At 43.4% G+C, this 16,076-nt stretch overlaps 4 protein-coding genes across 8 annotated transcripts; 2 read left to right on the forward strand and 2 right to left on the reverse strand.

The window, feature by feature from the left end:
* Positions 1-1,586: 1,586 nt before the first annotated feature.
* Positions 1,587-3,221, reverse strand: prss1 (serine protease 1). The gene is made up of 5 exons (XM_014201411.2): positions 2,947-3,221; positions 2,625-2,787; positions 2,252-2,505; positions 1,980-2,116; positions 1,587-1,825 (listed from the first exon to the last, which is right to left on the reverse strand). Exons 1-5 carry the CDS (start codon positions 2,984-2,986, stop codon positions 1,676-1,678), a joined length of 744 nt encoding a protein of 247 aa, XP_014056886.1. The 5' UTR covers positions 2,987-3,221; the 3' UTR covers positions 1,587-1,675.
* A 277-nt stretch (positions 3,222-3,498) lies between these two features.
* Positions 3,499-5,156, reverse strand: LOC106605596 (C-type lectin domain family 4 member E). The gene has a single exon (XM_014201410.2). It carries the CDS (start codon positions 4,868-4,870, stop codon positions 4,022-4,024), a length of 849 nt encoding a protein of 282 aa, XP_014056885.1. The 5' UTR covers positions 4,871-5,156; the 3' UTR covers positions 3,499-4,021.
* A 149-nt stretch (positions 5,157-5,305) lies between these two features.
* LOC106605578 (trypsin-3-like) lies at positions 5,306-6,982 on the forward strand. The gene is made up of 2 exons (XM_045718675.1): positions 5,306-5,965; positions 6,120-6,982. The coding sequence occupies exons 1-2, from the start codon at positions 5,813-5,815 to the stop codon at positions 6,243-6,245; spliced, it is 279 nt and encodes a 92-aa protein (XP_045574631.1). The 5' UTR covers positions 5,306-5,812; the 3' UTR covers positions 6,246-6,982.
* A 1,678-nt stretch (positions 6,983-8,660) lies between these two features.
* Positions 8,661-15,890, forward strand: LOC106605595 (RNA polymerase II degradation factor 1). Of its 5 annotated transcripts, none has more exons than XM_045718669.1 (5): positions 8,661-8,826; positions 12,455-12,585; positions 12,872-13,598; positions 13,769-14,194; positions 14,321-15,887. In XM_045718669.1, exons 3-5 carry the CDS (start codon positions 13,343-13,345, stop codon positions 15,256-15,258), a joined length of 1,620 nt encoding a protein of 539 aa, XP_045574625.1. In that variant the 5' UTR covers positions 8,661-8,826; positions 12,455-12,585; positions 12,872-13,342; the 3' UTR covers positions 15,259-15,887. The 5 variants fall into 5 exon arrangements, with proteins under 5 accessions (XP_045574625.1, XP_014056884.1, XP_014056883.1 ...); XM_014201408.2 differs by lacking the exon at positions 8,661-8,826 and adding an exon at positions 12,162-12,356; XM_014201409.2 differs by lacking the exon at positions 8,661-8,826 and having other exon boundaries at positions 12,158-12,585; positions 13,796-14,194; positions 14,321-15,890.
* The last annotated feature ends 186 nt before the right edge of the window (positions 15,891-16,076 follow it).

The raw sequence follows: 16,076 nt of genomic DNA on the forward strand, positions 1-16,076 counted from the left end.
GCTTATAATGTGAAGAAATAGCCTAACAATTTATCAACCTTTTTAAGCTAAACGTTCTAATCTGTTTCGTCAGGCTCATTGCTTGAAACAGTTTTTTTTATGCTAGTGGTTGTATTAATTTGGGATCTATCGCATCCCACAACTGTCCCAGACTATGTTTGGAATATTTATTTCTCGCACAGATTAGAATAGGTCAACTTTTTTACTATGGCAGATAGTAGATCATTAGGCCTACTCATCTTGTTGGCTGACGAAAAGTAAATGTGGACAGTTCTTCCAATATCTTCAATATACCCCTCGGAATTGGATAAGGATGCGTGCAATTGTGTCTGTCTTCACTTGTAGCCTGTGACAAAGACCCAATCACGTGACTGCGAGCCATGTGAGTGAGAGGAGCTTCGGCACGCAGCCAGGGAAGGGAATTATAATTATTGTATTCAGCCCAAGGGAACAACAGTCACTGGCCGCAAAAGGCATGGATTGTTTTAGGGGGCATTACGGCCATACAAAGGGGATGCAGCCGGGAAATTCAAGGCTCTTCAAATTGTGAATCAGAGACTGATGAAGTGTGTATAGCCTACGCAAAAAACAAAGCAGAGCTCATGCCTTTCATGCAACTTTTTTCAAATCATCATTAGAGTTGCATCACGCAGCCTTAGAATGTGTTAAAATCTAAATATATAGCCCAATATTTGTATCACAACTAAAATTAAGCATATAGGACTACCTGTTTCTTTGTTAACCGCTCAACACAGAATAGCGCACTCCCTCATTGTTTGGAGAAAATATATTTTCTGTTTTATTCAGCTATGTCCAATTGTATTCTTCATACTATAAAATAATGCTACGGAATTCTAAGCAAATCTTGTCTGCTAAATGAACTAGTGTAGCCCACAGCCATATGGCATAGCCAGATCAGGGCCTAACATAAGAAACATTCTATTCTGTTCTTTTGAAATAGACTACATTTTCTTCATATCATGTTTCTTTATACCTGTCTAAAATAAATAATGGATTTATTATGATGGTGTAAGCTATATTAAATGGATTTTTTTTTACTTTTTAAAATGTGTATGTTCCAAAGGTCTGCATCAGTGGCTTGTAGGCCATGTGTGGAAGCCAGGAGATGCTCAATGTATTTATGTTCATTAATGGTCAATTACTGTGAGACCGACAGATATTTGCTTGATAATCATGAACCCCACAGCCCTAGTTGCAACCGAGGACAGACAACAGTTACACGCTACGCACTTCAGCACTCGCCTGTCCCGAGCTTGTGTGGCCTAACACTTCGTGGCTGAGCGGTTGTTGCTCCTAGAAATTTGACAAACTGCCTTGTTGGAAAGGTGGCATCCTATGACAGTGCCACCTTAAGTCACTGTGCTCTTCAGCAAGGCCATTCTACTGCCAATGTTTGTCTATGGAGATTGCTTGGCTGTGTGCTCGATTTTATACACCTCTCAGCAATGGGTGTGGCTGAAATAACAGAATCCACTAATTTGAAGGGGTGTCTACATACTTTTGTATATATAGTCTATGTTCCTGTAGAACCCAACCAGTTAGTGAAAAAATAACCGAAGACAGTGTTTAAAAGTAAAATAGAATTTATTTTCTCATGACAGTTGTTATCATGGATTTCTGTCTTAGAGAAGATGTCTCCTCCAGTCTAGATCAATTAGTTGGAGGACATGGTGCTGCTGATCCAGGATCTGTAGTTGCAGACCTTGGTGTAGACACCAGGCTTGTTCCTCTGGGCACAGCCGTAACCCCAGGACACAACACCCTGCAGCTGACCATTGCACACCACGGGGCCACCGGAGTCTCCCTAATAGAGAGATGGGGAGACAGAAATTAAAGGCGAGCAGATTTGTTTCAGGGTATCAGTCAATCTAGGTTGAAGGATGGTTTTTGGAAATTCTAGAATCGTATTTTCATTAATTCTGTTAATGGATCAGTGGAAGTGCTTCAACTCTGCTTACCTGGCAAGAGTCCTTGCCTCCCTCCATGAAGCCAGCACAGAACATGTTGGAGGTGATCTGTCCAGGGTAGGCGCTGTTGCAGCTGCTGCTGCTCAGGATGGGGAGATCCAGGCATCTCAGAGTGTCGGGGTAGTTGCCTAGAGACGGGCAGAAGAGGATTAGTCTCTGTCATTCTCTCTTTGGTTCTGAGTGGTCAGTGATATAATTTATCATCAGTTTGAGAAACAATGAATACCAAAAGTCTTTGTGGGCATATTGTTAATGCTACTCACTGCTGCTGCCGGATAGGTTACCCCAGCCAGAGACCAGACAGCGGGTGCCAGAGCTGGCACAGCTGGAGGGCAGAGCCACAGTGCTCACATAGCTGTTCAGGGAGGCGGGCTTGCTCAGCTTGATCAGCATGATGTCGTTGTCCAGGTTGCGGCTGTTGTAACTGGGGTGCATGATGACCTTTACTGAGTCAATGAACTGCTCAGTGCCCTCGTTGACGGCAATGTTGTGCTCACCCAGACGCACCTGGATGCGGCTGGGGAGAGAGCGAGGGGAGGGTTAATCAGATGTACTCAGACAAATACAGTTTCATGTTGAACATACTGTAGATGGCTTTGGTAAATGTTTTTGAAGAAAGTTTCACCAGTCACTTACGACTTGTAGCAGTGAGCAGCAGACACCACCCATGTGCTGGAGATCAGGGAGCCACCACAGAAGTGGTAGCCAGACTGCAGTGATGCCTGGTAGGATGCAGAGTTCTTTCTGCACTCATACCCTCCAACAATCTTGTCATCCTCATCGTCAATGGGGGCAGCAACTGAGTGGGATGTAAAGGAGAAATCGTTGTAAAGAAAAAGGTCAAATATACCAAACTATTTAAGCAGTGTATAGTTATAGCTTCATCCAGAGTTGTATTTTCATGCAGTCGCCAATCTTTTGGCCCACATTATTTCCTGTTGAATTAACCGGTACTCACATGCCACAGCGAACAGAGCGAGAAGAATAATGACCTTCATGGTTGTCTGTTTTTGCCTCGGTACTGAGCCACTGTCAGAGCCCCCTTATAAACCCACTCTGTCCTCTGCCATTGGTCAGTCTCAAGGGCATACATGTATACATTTCCATTGGTACCTGTCAAACAGTAACTTGCGTGTGAACGGACATATGGCTAACGAGGCTCCTCAGCTGAGGATGTGTGCTTAACGGCATTACTTTACATCCCTATGTAAATTCCTAGAATGTTAAAATGAATAGACATTTGCCCACATTTTTTGACTCCTCATTGAAGGAATATAGAAATGTGTATTCATACAGTGCTTGGTTTTGTGTCACAGTTTCTCCAAAATAGATTCACTATGAGACCACAAGGGGGAGTTTCATGACGTAGCATTTGAAGTAAGCCTGGCATTTTGCAACTGGTTTCTAGTATTGGTCAGAAAGGAGTGTGTCTAAGGGTTCCTCAGCGTAATTTATCAATATAGGCTGTTAGTTACTGAGCCTGTTTCTTAGATATAAAAAGAGCTATAAAACAAACAGTATAACAACATGGATCGTATAACAACATTCATCATATGATCATGATATCTAATTGTTGTATTGACCTCAGAAATACCTATAGATGCTGTACAGTATAATAGATGGTGTTACAAATACAGCAGAATGTCACTCATAATTTGTACATTTTCAGAATGTATTTGATTGCATATAAATGAATGAAAGGCTTTCTTTTTCAATATTCAGGGACAGGAAATTGTTTTTAGATTGTCACTAGAATGTATTTAAATGAAATAGAATAATGTAATGCTCTATTATACGTTAGGATTTTTTCTTGGTATATTACAGGAAAAACATGGCATATATGACAAAAATAAATGTAACAAGGTTAATATGTTTGGTACAGTGTGAACACAAATAGAATAGCTGTTTAGTCTGGACAAGAACAGTTGGTACTGTTTGCTCAGTGAGATTACGATGTCATGGGGAATTGTTCCAGTCTTACAGGTGGTGTGTGACATGTAGGTGTGTTTATCTGAAGCATGTACCAAGTTGAGCTACTGATCAGCCAATTTCTCGCAAATCCAGTGCCGCCGTTTACTGCACCGGAGATCATTCCAGTTTTTCTCTGGGTTATTGTTGCCGTTAACCTCAGCACAGTCCTCAGTAGAGTCGATAGTGGCACCATTTGGCTCACCAGGAGACCAGAACCCTGCGGTCATTAGTGTCCCATCCACCCATTTCCAAGTCCCCTTTGTCTCTCTGTCAGTCAGACCAATCCAGAAAAACATTCGAAATGTACAGATGAATTGCTGTTCCGCTCTGTTGTTTATGATCACCAGGTCTGCTCCTCTCTTTAGACAGTTCTGTCTGCTCTCATCCCAGGATTCAGTCCTGTCAGAGATGTAGTACAAACTGGAACCAAACTTCTTCCAGGCTTCAAGGCAGGTTGGATTCAGCATATTGTACCTTCTCTTTAGATCGGCCTTTTCTTTATCCAGGTTTTTGTTTTGGACCTGTAGCTCGTCTCTCTGTGCAGTCAGGTTGTTGTTGCTGGTTCTATAAACTAACAACCTCTCCTCCAAACTGACAGTGACTCCATTATAGTAGACAAACAGGACCATGGTCCCAGCCAGTAGGAGAAGACACAGCAGACCCAGAAACGCTGCAGCATCTCTGGAGCGTCTCCCCATCGAGCCCTCAGAGCCGTAGTTACTTTCTCCAGGTCTACTCTTTGGTGTGGTGTCTTCTGTCTTGGTACCAGAATCATGTCCTTTCATGGTCTCTGCACTGACAAATATGACCGTAGTCCACTCATCAAAATCACCACAGTCTCGTTCCTCCCCTTTAAAGCATTTTGTGTTGTCAATGATAAACTCGGACATCATCATCTTTTCTTCTGTCATTCCAATTCAACTATAACATACACTGTATTCTAATGTGTCTCTACTCACTGTGCTGGGGTTAAGAACAGGAAGACATTTTAGGGAACAGGAAGACATTTTTACATGTTTCAGAAAGGAAACGACAACAGAACCACCCACCATGCAATTGTTGAAAGTGTTAGAATATATAAACTAAGCTGTCAACCTAAGTTGCGTGTATGAAAATAAGAATAACAAACATGCAGATGCTTGTCACTTCCGGTGGACATAATTCTTTCCCAGGTAGGGTAATGTCTGAGCGTCAGATATAGGCCTACTGTTCACAGAAGTATTTGCTGAACCGTTCTGTTTGCATGAGTTGTATTTCCATGCAATTTCACACTGATTCTTTCTGTCTGTAGTTCAGTCGCTGCCCCCATTTGAGGATGACAAGATTGTCAGAGGGTATGAGTGCAGAAAGAACTCTGCATTCTACCAGGTGTCTCTGCAGTCTGGGTACCACTTCTGTGTTGGCTCCCTGATCTCCAGCACATGGGTGGTGTCTGCTGCTCACTGCTACAAGTCGTGACTGATGAAACTTTCTTCAAAAACATTTAACAAAGCCCTCTACAGTATGTTTGACATAACTGTATTTGTACATCTGATTAACCCTCCCCAGCCACATTCAGGTGTGTCTAGGTGACCACACAACATTGCCGTCAACGAGGGCACTGAGCAGTTCAACTCAGTGAAGGTCATCATGCACCCCAGTTACAACAGCCGCAACCTGGACAACGGCGTCAAGCTGAGCAAGCCTGCCTCCCTGAACAGCTACATGTGCACCGTGGTCATGCCCTGCAGTTGTGCCAGCTCTGGCACCCGCTGGCTGGGGCATCAACAATATGCCCATAAATACTTTTGGTATTTGTTGTTTATCAAACTAATGACAAATTATATCACTGACCACTCAGAACCAAAGGGAGAATGTTTGATATACTAGCCTTCTACCCCAACCCACTGTTCTGCCTGGATCTCCCCATCCTGAGCAGCAGCAGCTGCAACAGCACCTACCCTGGACAGATCACCTCCAACATGTTCTGCACTGGATTCATGGAGGGAGGCAAGGACTCTTGCCAGGTAAGCAGAGTTGAATTCATACTACAACTTTCTACTGTTGTCCTTTTCATTTGATTTGTTAAAAGCTCTCATCTGTTGTGATTAACCAGCTTCAACCAATATTGAAAGATGCACCTCTAACCACCTTTCTCTTGCCCAATCTTCATTCTGTCAGGGAGACTCCGGTGGCCCCGTGGTGGGCAGCTGCAGGGTGCTGTATCCTGGGGTTACAGCTGTGACCCAGAGGAACAAGCCTGGTGTCTACACCTCCTGGATCAGCAGCACCATGTCTTCCAACTAATTGATTTAGACTGGAAGAGACATATTCTCTAAGACAGAAACCCATGATAACTGGTATGAGAAAATAAACGCTGTCTTTGACTAATTATTTTAAAGTGCAATATGTGCTTTTAGGAAGGTATGAAACAGGTATCTGGCTAGTGCTTATTATGTGTAACTTGTAAAGCAAGAGTTGCAGACAACAGCTAAATCTTTTTAATGCTGATTGTGCACTGTCCTATATGTTTCCTCTCCATGATAAAAATGCCCTGTTAGCTGGTAAGCCGTTTCCTGGAAACATGATGACATGAGAATGAACTTCTGTCAGTGGAAATATGATGACTTGTGAACTAGCAACTACAATAGACATGAGTAGAACATACTTTTGTTCATCTCTTCATAGGTTAATTAATGAAACTTACACAAATGTAGTCTTTCAGCTGCCACTATGGCCTATTTATTGCCTTACTTTCCTAATCTTACTACATTTGCACACACTGTATATAGACTTTTCTATTGTGTTATTGACTGTACGTTTGTTTATCCCATGTGTAACTGTTGTTTCTGTCGCACTGCTTTGCTTTATCTTGGCCAGGTTGCAGTTGTAAATGAGAACTTGTTCTCAACTAGCCTACCTGGTTGAATAAAGTGCAGAAAACATTTTAAATGAAGTAGAATATTTTGACAATATGCATACAATTAACCTAAATGTGTAGCTATTCAGCTAAGACAGATAATGAATAAAGGTTTGTGTTCGTTTGTCTGTTGACTTAAATTGGTGAACTTCAAATGGCAAATGCCTCTTCGATGAGGTTTAACGGCGGGTGGCATCCAAAAAAAATGTTGCATTACCACCACTTACTAGACTGGAGTACAACTCCCTTATACTTTGCTTGAATAAATAAATACCCTACCATCTAACACTACACTCAAATAACACCACCATACTCCACCATTTAAATCTATTTAGTCCTTCCTCAGGCCAACAACCGGAAAGGATGGGACACCACCACTTAACACAGCCTGTAACTCTGTCAAGTCTCACACACCCAAATACCTCTCTGCAGCTGCCACCACAACCTCAATTTTCTGTGACTTACATTCCATCCCTGCAGTACAGTTGATAACCATTGCTACAAATCCAATCTTACTGAAACATCACTTGTTGGCCTATCCCTCTGTACTGGTACAGATCTACTACTCACACCACTCCTCTCAGGATCCCTCCCCTTGACCCATCTTCCTCTACTTCACTGCCTCAGCATATGACAACTTCTGCACTACTCTGACCCTGGAAACCTCAACCTACATCTCTCGTATGGGGCATTTCTAATCCCCAGCCTTATGGGCACCCCTACAATAAACACATACCACTACTTTCCCCAATGCTACACATTCCTTTGTCTCATGCCCTTCTGCACACTTCTCACACCTAGGAACCTTCCTCCTACACACTGCTGCCACATGAGCTTGACACCTGTAATAAAGTAATGTATTCGGCACAAAAGCTCGTACAGGATAATGTATCCTTACATCACTTTGTCGGGCAAAGACAGCATCAAAACTCAAAAGAACAGACAATGACTTCTGTTTCACCATTCCCTCCACCATGTCTGCGTCGCAACAAACGACGACCATCACAAACACTGGGAATCTTCCCCTTCAGTTGGTCAACTTCTACATTTACTGCTACCCCAGTAATCACTCCTTTCAATGGGGTCCTTTTCTTGAGAGCAAAACAATTCACATTTCTTGCCTCCATTCGCTTAACGTGGAGAGCCTTCTCCCTCTGACCAGCAGAAACACAAACAATTATCACAGACCACTTCTGGTTACCCTCACTAATTCCACAGCACCAAACTCTGTTTTCACCCACCCTGAAACCACAAATGGATCACCCAAAAGGCAAGGGTCCACTTTTAACAAACACGTCACTCCAACAATCACAGACTCATCTTTAATCTGACCCTCGGCCCTGAAAACTTCACCCCTACCACCTCCGATGCTTCGACCTCATTAACTTCCCTTTCTCCTCCTGTCTTAAGCTGGCTCTGCTTACACTTTCTAACATTCTTATTTAAAACCTGTTAAGGTATAGGGGGCAGTATTTTCACGGCCGGATGAAAAACGTACCCAAATTAAACTGCCTACTACTCGGGCCCAGAAACTAGTATTAGTAGATTTGGATAGAAAACACTCGGAAGTTTCTAAAACTTTTTGAATGATGTCTGTGAGTATAACAGAACTCATATGGCAGGCAAAAACCTGAGAAAAATCCAACCAGGAAGTGGGAAATCTGAGACTTGTAGTTTTTCAAACCATTGCCTATTGAAACAACAGTGTCTGTGGGGTCATTTTGCACTTCCTAAGGCTTCCACTAGATGTCAACAGACTTTAGAAAGTTGTTTGAGGCTTCTGTGGTGAATTTTGAGGGAATAACAGCCGGTTCAAGCAGTAGACTGTCTGAGGTCATGTAGTTACTTCATGCGCTTTCACACATGGCTAGCATTTTATTTATTTTTTCTTCTGTAATGAATACGCTATTGTCCGGTTGGAATATTATCGATTGATTGTAAAAATCGTTTGACATGTTTCTACAAACGGTAATGGAACTTTTGAGCTTTTCGTCTATTGATTTGCGCTCCCGCATCGTGCTTTTGAATAGTGTTCTGGACGCGCCAACAAAACGGAGGTATTTGGACATAAATGATAGACTTTATCGAACAAATGAACATTTCTTGTGGAAGTGGGAGTCCTGCAAGTGCATTCCGCCGAAGATCAGCAAAGGTAAGGAAAGATTTAACACTAATTTCGAGTTTTGTTGATGCCATGACTTGGCGGGTAGCTGTATAGCTTGCATTGATGGCTGAGCTCTGTACTCAGAATATTGAACAATGTGTCTTTCTCCGTAAAGTTATTTTGAAATCTGACACAGCGGTTGCATTAAGAAGTAGTGTATCTATAATTCTTTAAATAATTGTTATATATTTTGTTAACGTTTATGATGAGTGTTTCTGTAAATTAATATGCACATTCACCGGAAGTTTGGGGAGGCAAACATTTTCAGAACATCACGCACCAATGTAAAATGCTGTTTTTGGATATAAATATGAACTTGATCGAACAAAACATACATGTATTGTGTAACATTATGTCCTATGAGTGTCATCTGATGAAGATCGTCAAAGGTTAGTGCTTCATTTTAGCTGTATTTCTGTTTTTTGTGACGCCTCTCCTTGCTAGGTAAATGGCTGTGTGGCTTTTCTTGTTTAGGTGGTGTCCTAACATAATCTAATGTTTTGCTTTCGCTGTAAAGCCTTTTTGAAATCAGACAATGTGGTTGCATTAAGGAAAAGTGTATCTTTAAAATTGTGTAAAATAGTCGTATGTTTGAGAAATGTGAATTATTAGATTTTTTATGTTTTGTATTTCGCGCCCTGCTATCCCATTAGCTGTTGGCTAGGGGTTCCGCTAGCGCAGTCCTTCTCAAATAGTGGGGCGCGCCCCCCTGGGGGGGCTCGGAGCGATGCCAGGGGGGGGGGGGCGCGTGACCCCGGGGAACATGCTTTTTCTTGCCGCGGGGAGTAGTTTTTTTTTTTACCGAACAAGAGCACACAGCACAGAGCAGGAGATATGAAGTGCAGATAACAAACCCTTAAGAGACACCATGGAAAAATATTTAACAGGGTTGAAAAGAAAGGCGGAGAGAGACGGCGATAATGAGACAAACGTAAGTCTCCCGAAAGCTAAGACGAGGAAATATGACAAAGCCTATGTAGCGCTTTGCTTCACTGTGACTACGGTGGGAGACGAGGAAAGACCGGTATGTTTACTGTGTCTAAAAATGTTGGCAGCGGACAGCATGAAGCCAAATAAATTAAGGCGTCACTTAAAGACATTACACCCCAATCACGCTGATAAGCCGCTTGAGTTTTGTCAGCGAAAACGTGCCGAATATTGCCAACAATCGTCCCGCTTTGTGAATGCTTCTTCAGTAAACCAGCGAGCACTGTTAGCATCATATAAGGTGGTGTACCAAATTGCTCAGTGCAACAACAAAAAACCACTCCATAGCAGAGGAGTTGATACTGCCTGCAGCATTAGACATGGTCTCTGTCATGCTGGATGACGCAAGTGCTGCAAAAATAAAAACTATCCCTCTGTCCAATGACACTGTCGCCAGACGTATAAATGACATTGCTAACGATCTTACAGAACAGCTGGCAGATAAACTCAAAGACAAACGTTTTGCCTTACAGTTCGATGAAGCAACTGACAGCAACAAAGACTGTTTGTTTATCGCTTATGTACGTTTTGACATGACAAACTCCCTGTGTGAGGATCTACTTTTTTGTAAATATGTCAGAGACAGAGCCACAGCTGAAGAGCTATTCAAAATGCTGGACTGCTTCCTGACTGAGAATGGGCTAAAGTGGGAGAACTGCATTGGTGTTTGCAGTGATGGTGCACAGACCATGGCAGGGATGAGAAAAGGACTTCGGGCACTCATCAAGAAGGCCTCACCTAATGCTAAGTGGACACACTGTGTTATACACAGAGAAGCACTGGCATCAAGGCACCTTTCCTCTGAATTAAGTGAGGTTATGACTGACATTGTAGGTGTAGTCAAGTTTATAAAGACCAGACCACTAAAAACAAGAGTCTTCTCTGCTATCTGTGAGGAGATGGGAGCTGAACATCAAGCTGTGCTGTTTCACAGTGAAGCAAGGTGGCTATCACGAGGAAAAGTCTTGTCCTGAGTTTTTGAGCTCAGAGAGCAGATAAGAATGTTTTTGGAGCAGGAGCACAAGTATGGCATCACAGAAAAATGTAGTGATGAGAACTTCCTGGCAAAACTGGCCTACCTGAGTGACATATTTGGAAAGCTAAATGAACTAAATCTACAGCTTCAAGGGAAAGATAAACACCTCCCTCAGGTCACAGACAAGATCAGCTCTTTCACTCGAAAGCTTGCAATGTGGGGCAGGCGACTTGATGAAGGAAATACTGATTGATTCATTCCAGAACCTGCATGAATTTGTTGACACTACTGACTATGATGCCACCTCAGTGATTCCATATATTAAGGAGCATATTTCATCACTGATGGGATTCTTTAAAAAGTACTTCCCTGAAAACAGTTCCCAATATGACTGGGTGAGAGATCCTTTCAATGCACCAGCTCCAACTGGTTTCAGCTCTGCAGAGGACCAGTTCATTGATATGACGTCTGACTCCACATTCAGACTGAGGTTCACATCACAGACACTGAGTGAATTCTGGCTGAGTGTAGAGAGGCAGTATCCACTCTTAGGGCAGAGGGCCATGGGCATTCTTCTTCCTTTTGCAACATCTTATCTTTGTGAGACTGGCTTCTCTGCTGTTGCTGCACTGAAGACCAAGTACAGGTCCCAGCTAAACATTGAGCAGGAGCTGAGAGTTGCAGTATCATGCTTCAAACCCCGCTTCGAAAAGTAGTGCTCTGCAAAACGTGCTCATTGTAGCCATTAATCCTGACTTCCTCATTTTGATTTAAAAAAAAAAATCAGCAGAAATTGTTTTATTCAATTTTGTTTTATAGGTCAAAATGTTTCATATATTGTGCTCCTGAGTTAATGTTGCTGATCAATTTGAATGTATTATTATTTATTGATTATAATTAATTTTATTTTTCAGTGTCAAATGGTCAAAAAATGTTTACAGTTTAAATAAGGGTTGAATTTTTTTTTAAATTTCAGACAAATTGATGCACTTGAAGTCTTTTCTGTTACAAACTAAAAAAAACAATGTTAATAAAGTTATTCTTTGTTGTAAGTTGATCTATATTTCTTTCTTTTTTTCTTTAATGTTAATACGGATACAATGTTATGCAGAAGTGTACTTATAACAATTTTCTAGACAAATGATACTATTTACAGTCGCGGCGGAGAGTTGGGGGGGGGGCGCGAAATGTTTACTTCTTCCTAGGGGGGGCGTAACAGAAAATAATTGAGAAGCACTGCGCTAGCGGAACGTCTGTCCTCAACAGGTTTTAACAAACCATCTCCCCTTTTCCGCCATTTTTAACCGACTCAAGCTCACCCTCTTCCTCCCGCTCTCTCTCTTAGACCTCCATTCCTCCTCCGCATTCAAAGTATACGTCTCCTTATGATAATACTGCACTTCTCCTGACATACATCTTGTTCTTGCCTTATAGCAAATGCCTCACATATTCCTATTCCCTTTATCTAGCGCTGGGAACATGTGACAGTGGAATTGTGACGTCAATATTCAGCGACGCTCTACGGTTTGTGTACAATTTCAAGCTTGATGGGAGGGTTACGTTTAGGACAACTGCATCAAATGTGTCTTATAAACGTTAGGTGAGTAAAATAAGATTTTATCCCACTAACTGTATTGACATTTTCGAGATTAAAGCTAGCTAACATGAAGCGCATTGCCCTGCATTGATATATCAGCATCACCCATAATATATGCGGAATGCGCAACCATTGCGGATGTGGTGCAGAAAAAAATGCGCATCGCTGCGACAAACGCAATTATAAAGTGGCTAGAAATCATCAAGTTGAAACTTATGTTGTAAATTATTTGATATTTGTAATTTGTGAAACTATTTGGTAACATGTATTATATTTCTCTCTTTTGTAGAATTCCCTCGATCCTCTATTTACTCAAGTGTATCTGCACTTTTGCATATCTCTGATGGGTACTGTAATATAGTTGTTTTTGCACTAATATAAAATCATTTAAATTCTAGTTTTCAGAGAGAGTGCATGTCTCTCTTGGCCATATTTTACAGTTGATGAACGTCTGCTCCAGGACTTTAGCTGTAGGCTACCTGGTATGAATGAATAATATCTTATGCAAACGAACGCACATTATAGTGAATGTTGATCTCAGTACGTCCCTGCACAAGATGCTCTCCTAGCGCCCCTATTTTTTTTATGTGCCACTTAGTTGTATCCTGTGAACATATGCCTTATGCTGCCCCCACTGAAAGATTAGTTAGTTGTCAGGTAGATATTGCTCACGTCCCCAACAATGCTGTGGTACGGCCGGCCATCTGTCGCAGTGTGAATGGAACTGTCAGTTGGTCCGTCTGTAGACCAGGCCTGACTCATGACTGAGTACTACGAGGAGGGGGGGCTGCTGTACGAGCACTCACCTCCCATGCACATCAAAGTGGAGTCTCCGGAGGGACCCTTCGGAGGGGGCGTCTCAGAGGACGGCTTTCCCAGGGAGGATGAGGACTCGGAAGGCAGTTGTGACCAAAGCAGTGGGCTGCCTGGTGGACTCCCCTTCAACGTGGTGGTGGTGCATCCTAACATCATGACCCCTGGCATGTCCTCAGATGACCTCCTATCCATGGAACAGCGTAAGCTTTAACCAACTTTTAGCTATTAAACGCATGTCTACTGTTCAATATTGATGCTTGCAGTGGTGCTCTGTACTGTTATGATAAATATGTTTTGACTATTACATTTTTATGTTTCACCTCATATGACACATAGTAAACACCTATAGATCAACTCTGTCTTTCTGTAGACAGAGGTATGTCCTCTGTGTTGGCAGCGGGGGGTGCAGGAAAGAGGAAGAGTCGTTTTAGCGGTGCAGAGCTGGAGGTGCTGGTTTCTGAGGTGACGCGGTGTGAGGGAGAGCTTTTTGGTCCTGCTGGGAGGCTCCGGCGCAGGGAGAGAGAGAGGATCTGGGCAGGGATCCTGGAGCGGGTCAACGCTGTGTCCAGAGTCCCTCGTACCCTCCGCGAGGTCAAGAAGCGCTGGGACGACCTGAAGAGACGCAATGGAGGCAGGCTGGCAGACGCTAGGCACCGCACTTGTTACCTGCCATCCAACAGAGGGGCTTCCATGCTGGGACGGTCAGCTCAGGCAAGCCCCAGGCTTCACCAGGCCAGACAGAAGCAAAGCACCAGAGGGAAGGCCAGTTTCACGTGCTTCACTGATACAGAACCAGGTAAATCTGAACACTAACAATGAGGTAAAGCCTTAGATTCAAGCCTTGTAGGAACATTCAGATAATGCATATAAAAACTGCACTTTTTAACCACTGCTTTCTACTATATCCTTTTGTTTACTGCAGTGGGTGGAGGTGAAGGGTTGGAGAGGGATGGCTTTGAGAAGGATGAGGATAGTGGCGAGCGGGAAGGGGAGGTGGGAGAGGCGGAATGCGAGGGGGCAGAGAGCAGTATGGAGGAAAAGCTGGGTTTAGGACTGGGACTGGGGATAGGACCTCCCCCTAACTCGGAACGCTGGCTGCCTCCCTCCCCCCTCTACAGCGCCCCTTTCCTCAATGGGACCCCTCAGCCTAGTCCCCAGCCCTCACTAGGGGCCCAGCAGGGACCATTGGAGGCTCCTCCTCGCGGCTTATGGCTGGAGGACGAGCTCCGCGGCGTGGGGGAGGCAGCTCTGCAGCTGGGGGATCGGGTGGAGCAGAGTCTTCGGGAGTTTGGGGAGGGATTCAGACGTGATATGAGAACATTAGTGGCCTCTCAAGAGGCACTGGCAACCAGCCTACAGCAAAACAATGTTCTCCTGCAAAGGCTGCTGGGAGTCCTAGAGGCACAGCAGCAGCAGCAACAACCACTACCACAGCAGCAGCCACATCATTCCCAAAAACAACAGCCACAACAGTCAATAATGCAGCAACCACAGCAGTTACAGCAGCAGCAACCACAGCCGCAACAACCAATTCAGCAGCAGCCGCAGCAGCAACAACAGATACAACCGCAACAACTGTTACTACAGCAACCCCAACTGGTGCAGCAGCAACAACAACAGATACAACCACAACAGCAACAACTGTTACTACAGCAACCCCAACTGCTACCACAGCAACCGCAGCAGCAACACCCCCAGAGTCCAATTAATCAACCAACTTTAGCAGTTGCCTCTGTACCACCACCCCCAGATATTCTTGATGGTACCACCCGTCCAGATCCACCCGCAGTCATTAATGGAACCGTCCAACGGCCAAGGCGGGGCAGAATTGTTGACCATAGACGAAGAAGAAGGCGTTAGATAAAGAGATGTAAATAAGCTTTGATGTACTTTATTTATTTTCTCTTATACAATCTGATTTGAAATAATTGTGTCCCTCTAATTTCAACCAAAGTTGAAAAAGTTGTGTTTCTTTAGTACATTTGTTATGTAGAGTGTGGAAAGTATTCAGACCCCTTGACTTTTTCCACATTTTGTTACGTTACAGCCTTATTCTAAAATGTATTCAATGAATGTTTTTCCTCATCAATCGACACACAATACACCACAATGACAAAGCGAAAACAGGTTTTTAGAAATGTTTGCCATTTTTTTTAAATAAACTGAAATACCTTATTTACATAAGTATTCAGACCCTTTGCTATGAGACTTGAAATTGATATCAGGTGCATCCTTTTTGATTATCCATGAGATTTCTACAACTTGATTGGAGTCCACTGTGGTAAATTAAGGTCCCACAGTTGACAGTGCATGTCAGAGCAAAAACCAAGCCATGAGGTCAAAGGAATTGTCTGTAGAGCTCCGAGACAGGACTGTGTCGAGGCACAGATCTGGGGAAGGGTACCAAAACATTTCTGCAGCATTGAAGGTCCCTAAGAACACAGTGGCCTCCATCATTCTTAAATGGAAGAAGTCTGGAACCACCAAAATCTTCCTAGAGCTGGCCGCCCGGCCAAACTGAGCAATTGGAGGAGAAGGGCCTTGGTCAGGGAGGTGACCAAGAACCCGATGGTCACTCTGACAGAGTTCCTCTGTGGAGATGGGAGAACCTTCCAGAAGGACAACCATCTCTGCAGCCCTCTACCAATCAGGCCTTTATAGTAGAGTGACCAGATGGA

This window comes from Salmo salar, chromosome ssa05 (genome assembly GCF_905237065.1).
Source record: "Salmo salar chromosome ssa05, Ssal_v3.1, whole genome shotgun sequence".
Lineage (NCBI taxonomy): Eukaryota > Metazoa > Chordata > Actinopteri > Salmoniformes > Salmonidae > Salmo > Salmo salar.

What these genes read in the sequence shown, in the direction of transcription:
- LOC106605595 (XM_045718669.1), top strand. Translation starts at nt 13,343, where the DNA reads ATGACTGAGTACTACGAGGAGGGGGGGCTGCTGTACGAGCACTCACCT. An exon ending in CCTCCTATCCATGGAACAGC is followed by an intron (nt 13,599 to 13,768) that starts GTAAGCTTTAAC and finishes GTCTTTCTGTAG; the next exon opens with ACAGAGGTATGTCCTCTGTG. An exon ending in CTTCACTGATACAGAACCAG is followed by an intron (nt 14,195 to 14,320) that starts GTAAATCTGAAC and finishes TGTTTACTGCAG; the next exon opens with TGGGTGGAGGTGAAGGGTTG.
- prss1 (XM_014201411.2), bottom strand. Translation starts at nt 2,986, where the DNA reads ATGAAGGTCATTATTCTTCTCGCTCTGTTCGCTGTGGCAT. An exon ending in CGCTCTGTTCGCTGTGGCAT is followed by an intron (nt 2,788 to 2,946) that starts GTGAGTACCGGT and finishes CATCCCACTCAG; the next exon opens with TTGCTGCCCCCATTGACGAT. An exon ending in GCTGCTCACTGCTACAAGTC is followed by an intron (nt 2,506 to 2,624) that starts GTAAGTGACTGG and finishes CTCTCTCCCCAG; the next exon opens with CCGCATCCAGGTGCGTCTGG.
- LOC106605596 (XM_014201410.2), bottom strand. Translation starts at nt 4,870, where the DNA reads ATGACAGAAGAAAAGATGATGATGTCCGAGTTTATCATTGACAACACA.
- LOC106605578 (XM_045718675.1), top strand. Translation starts at nt 5,813, where the DNA reads ATGTTTGATATACTAGCCTTCTACCCCAACCCACTGTTCTGCCTGGAT. An exon ending in GAGGCAAGGACTCTTGCCAG is followed by an intron (nt 5,966 to 6,119) that starts GTAAGCAGAGTT and finishes TCATTCTGTCAG; the next exon opens with GGAGACTCCGGTGGCCCCGT.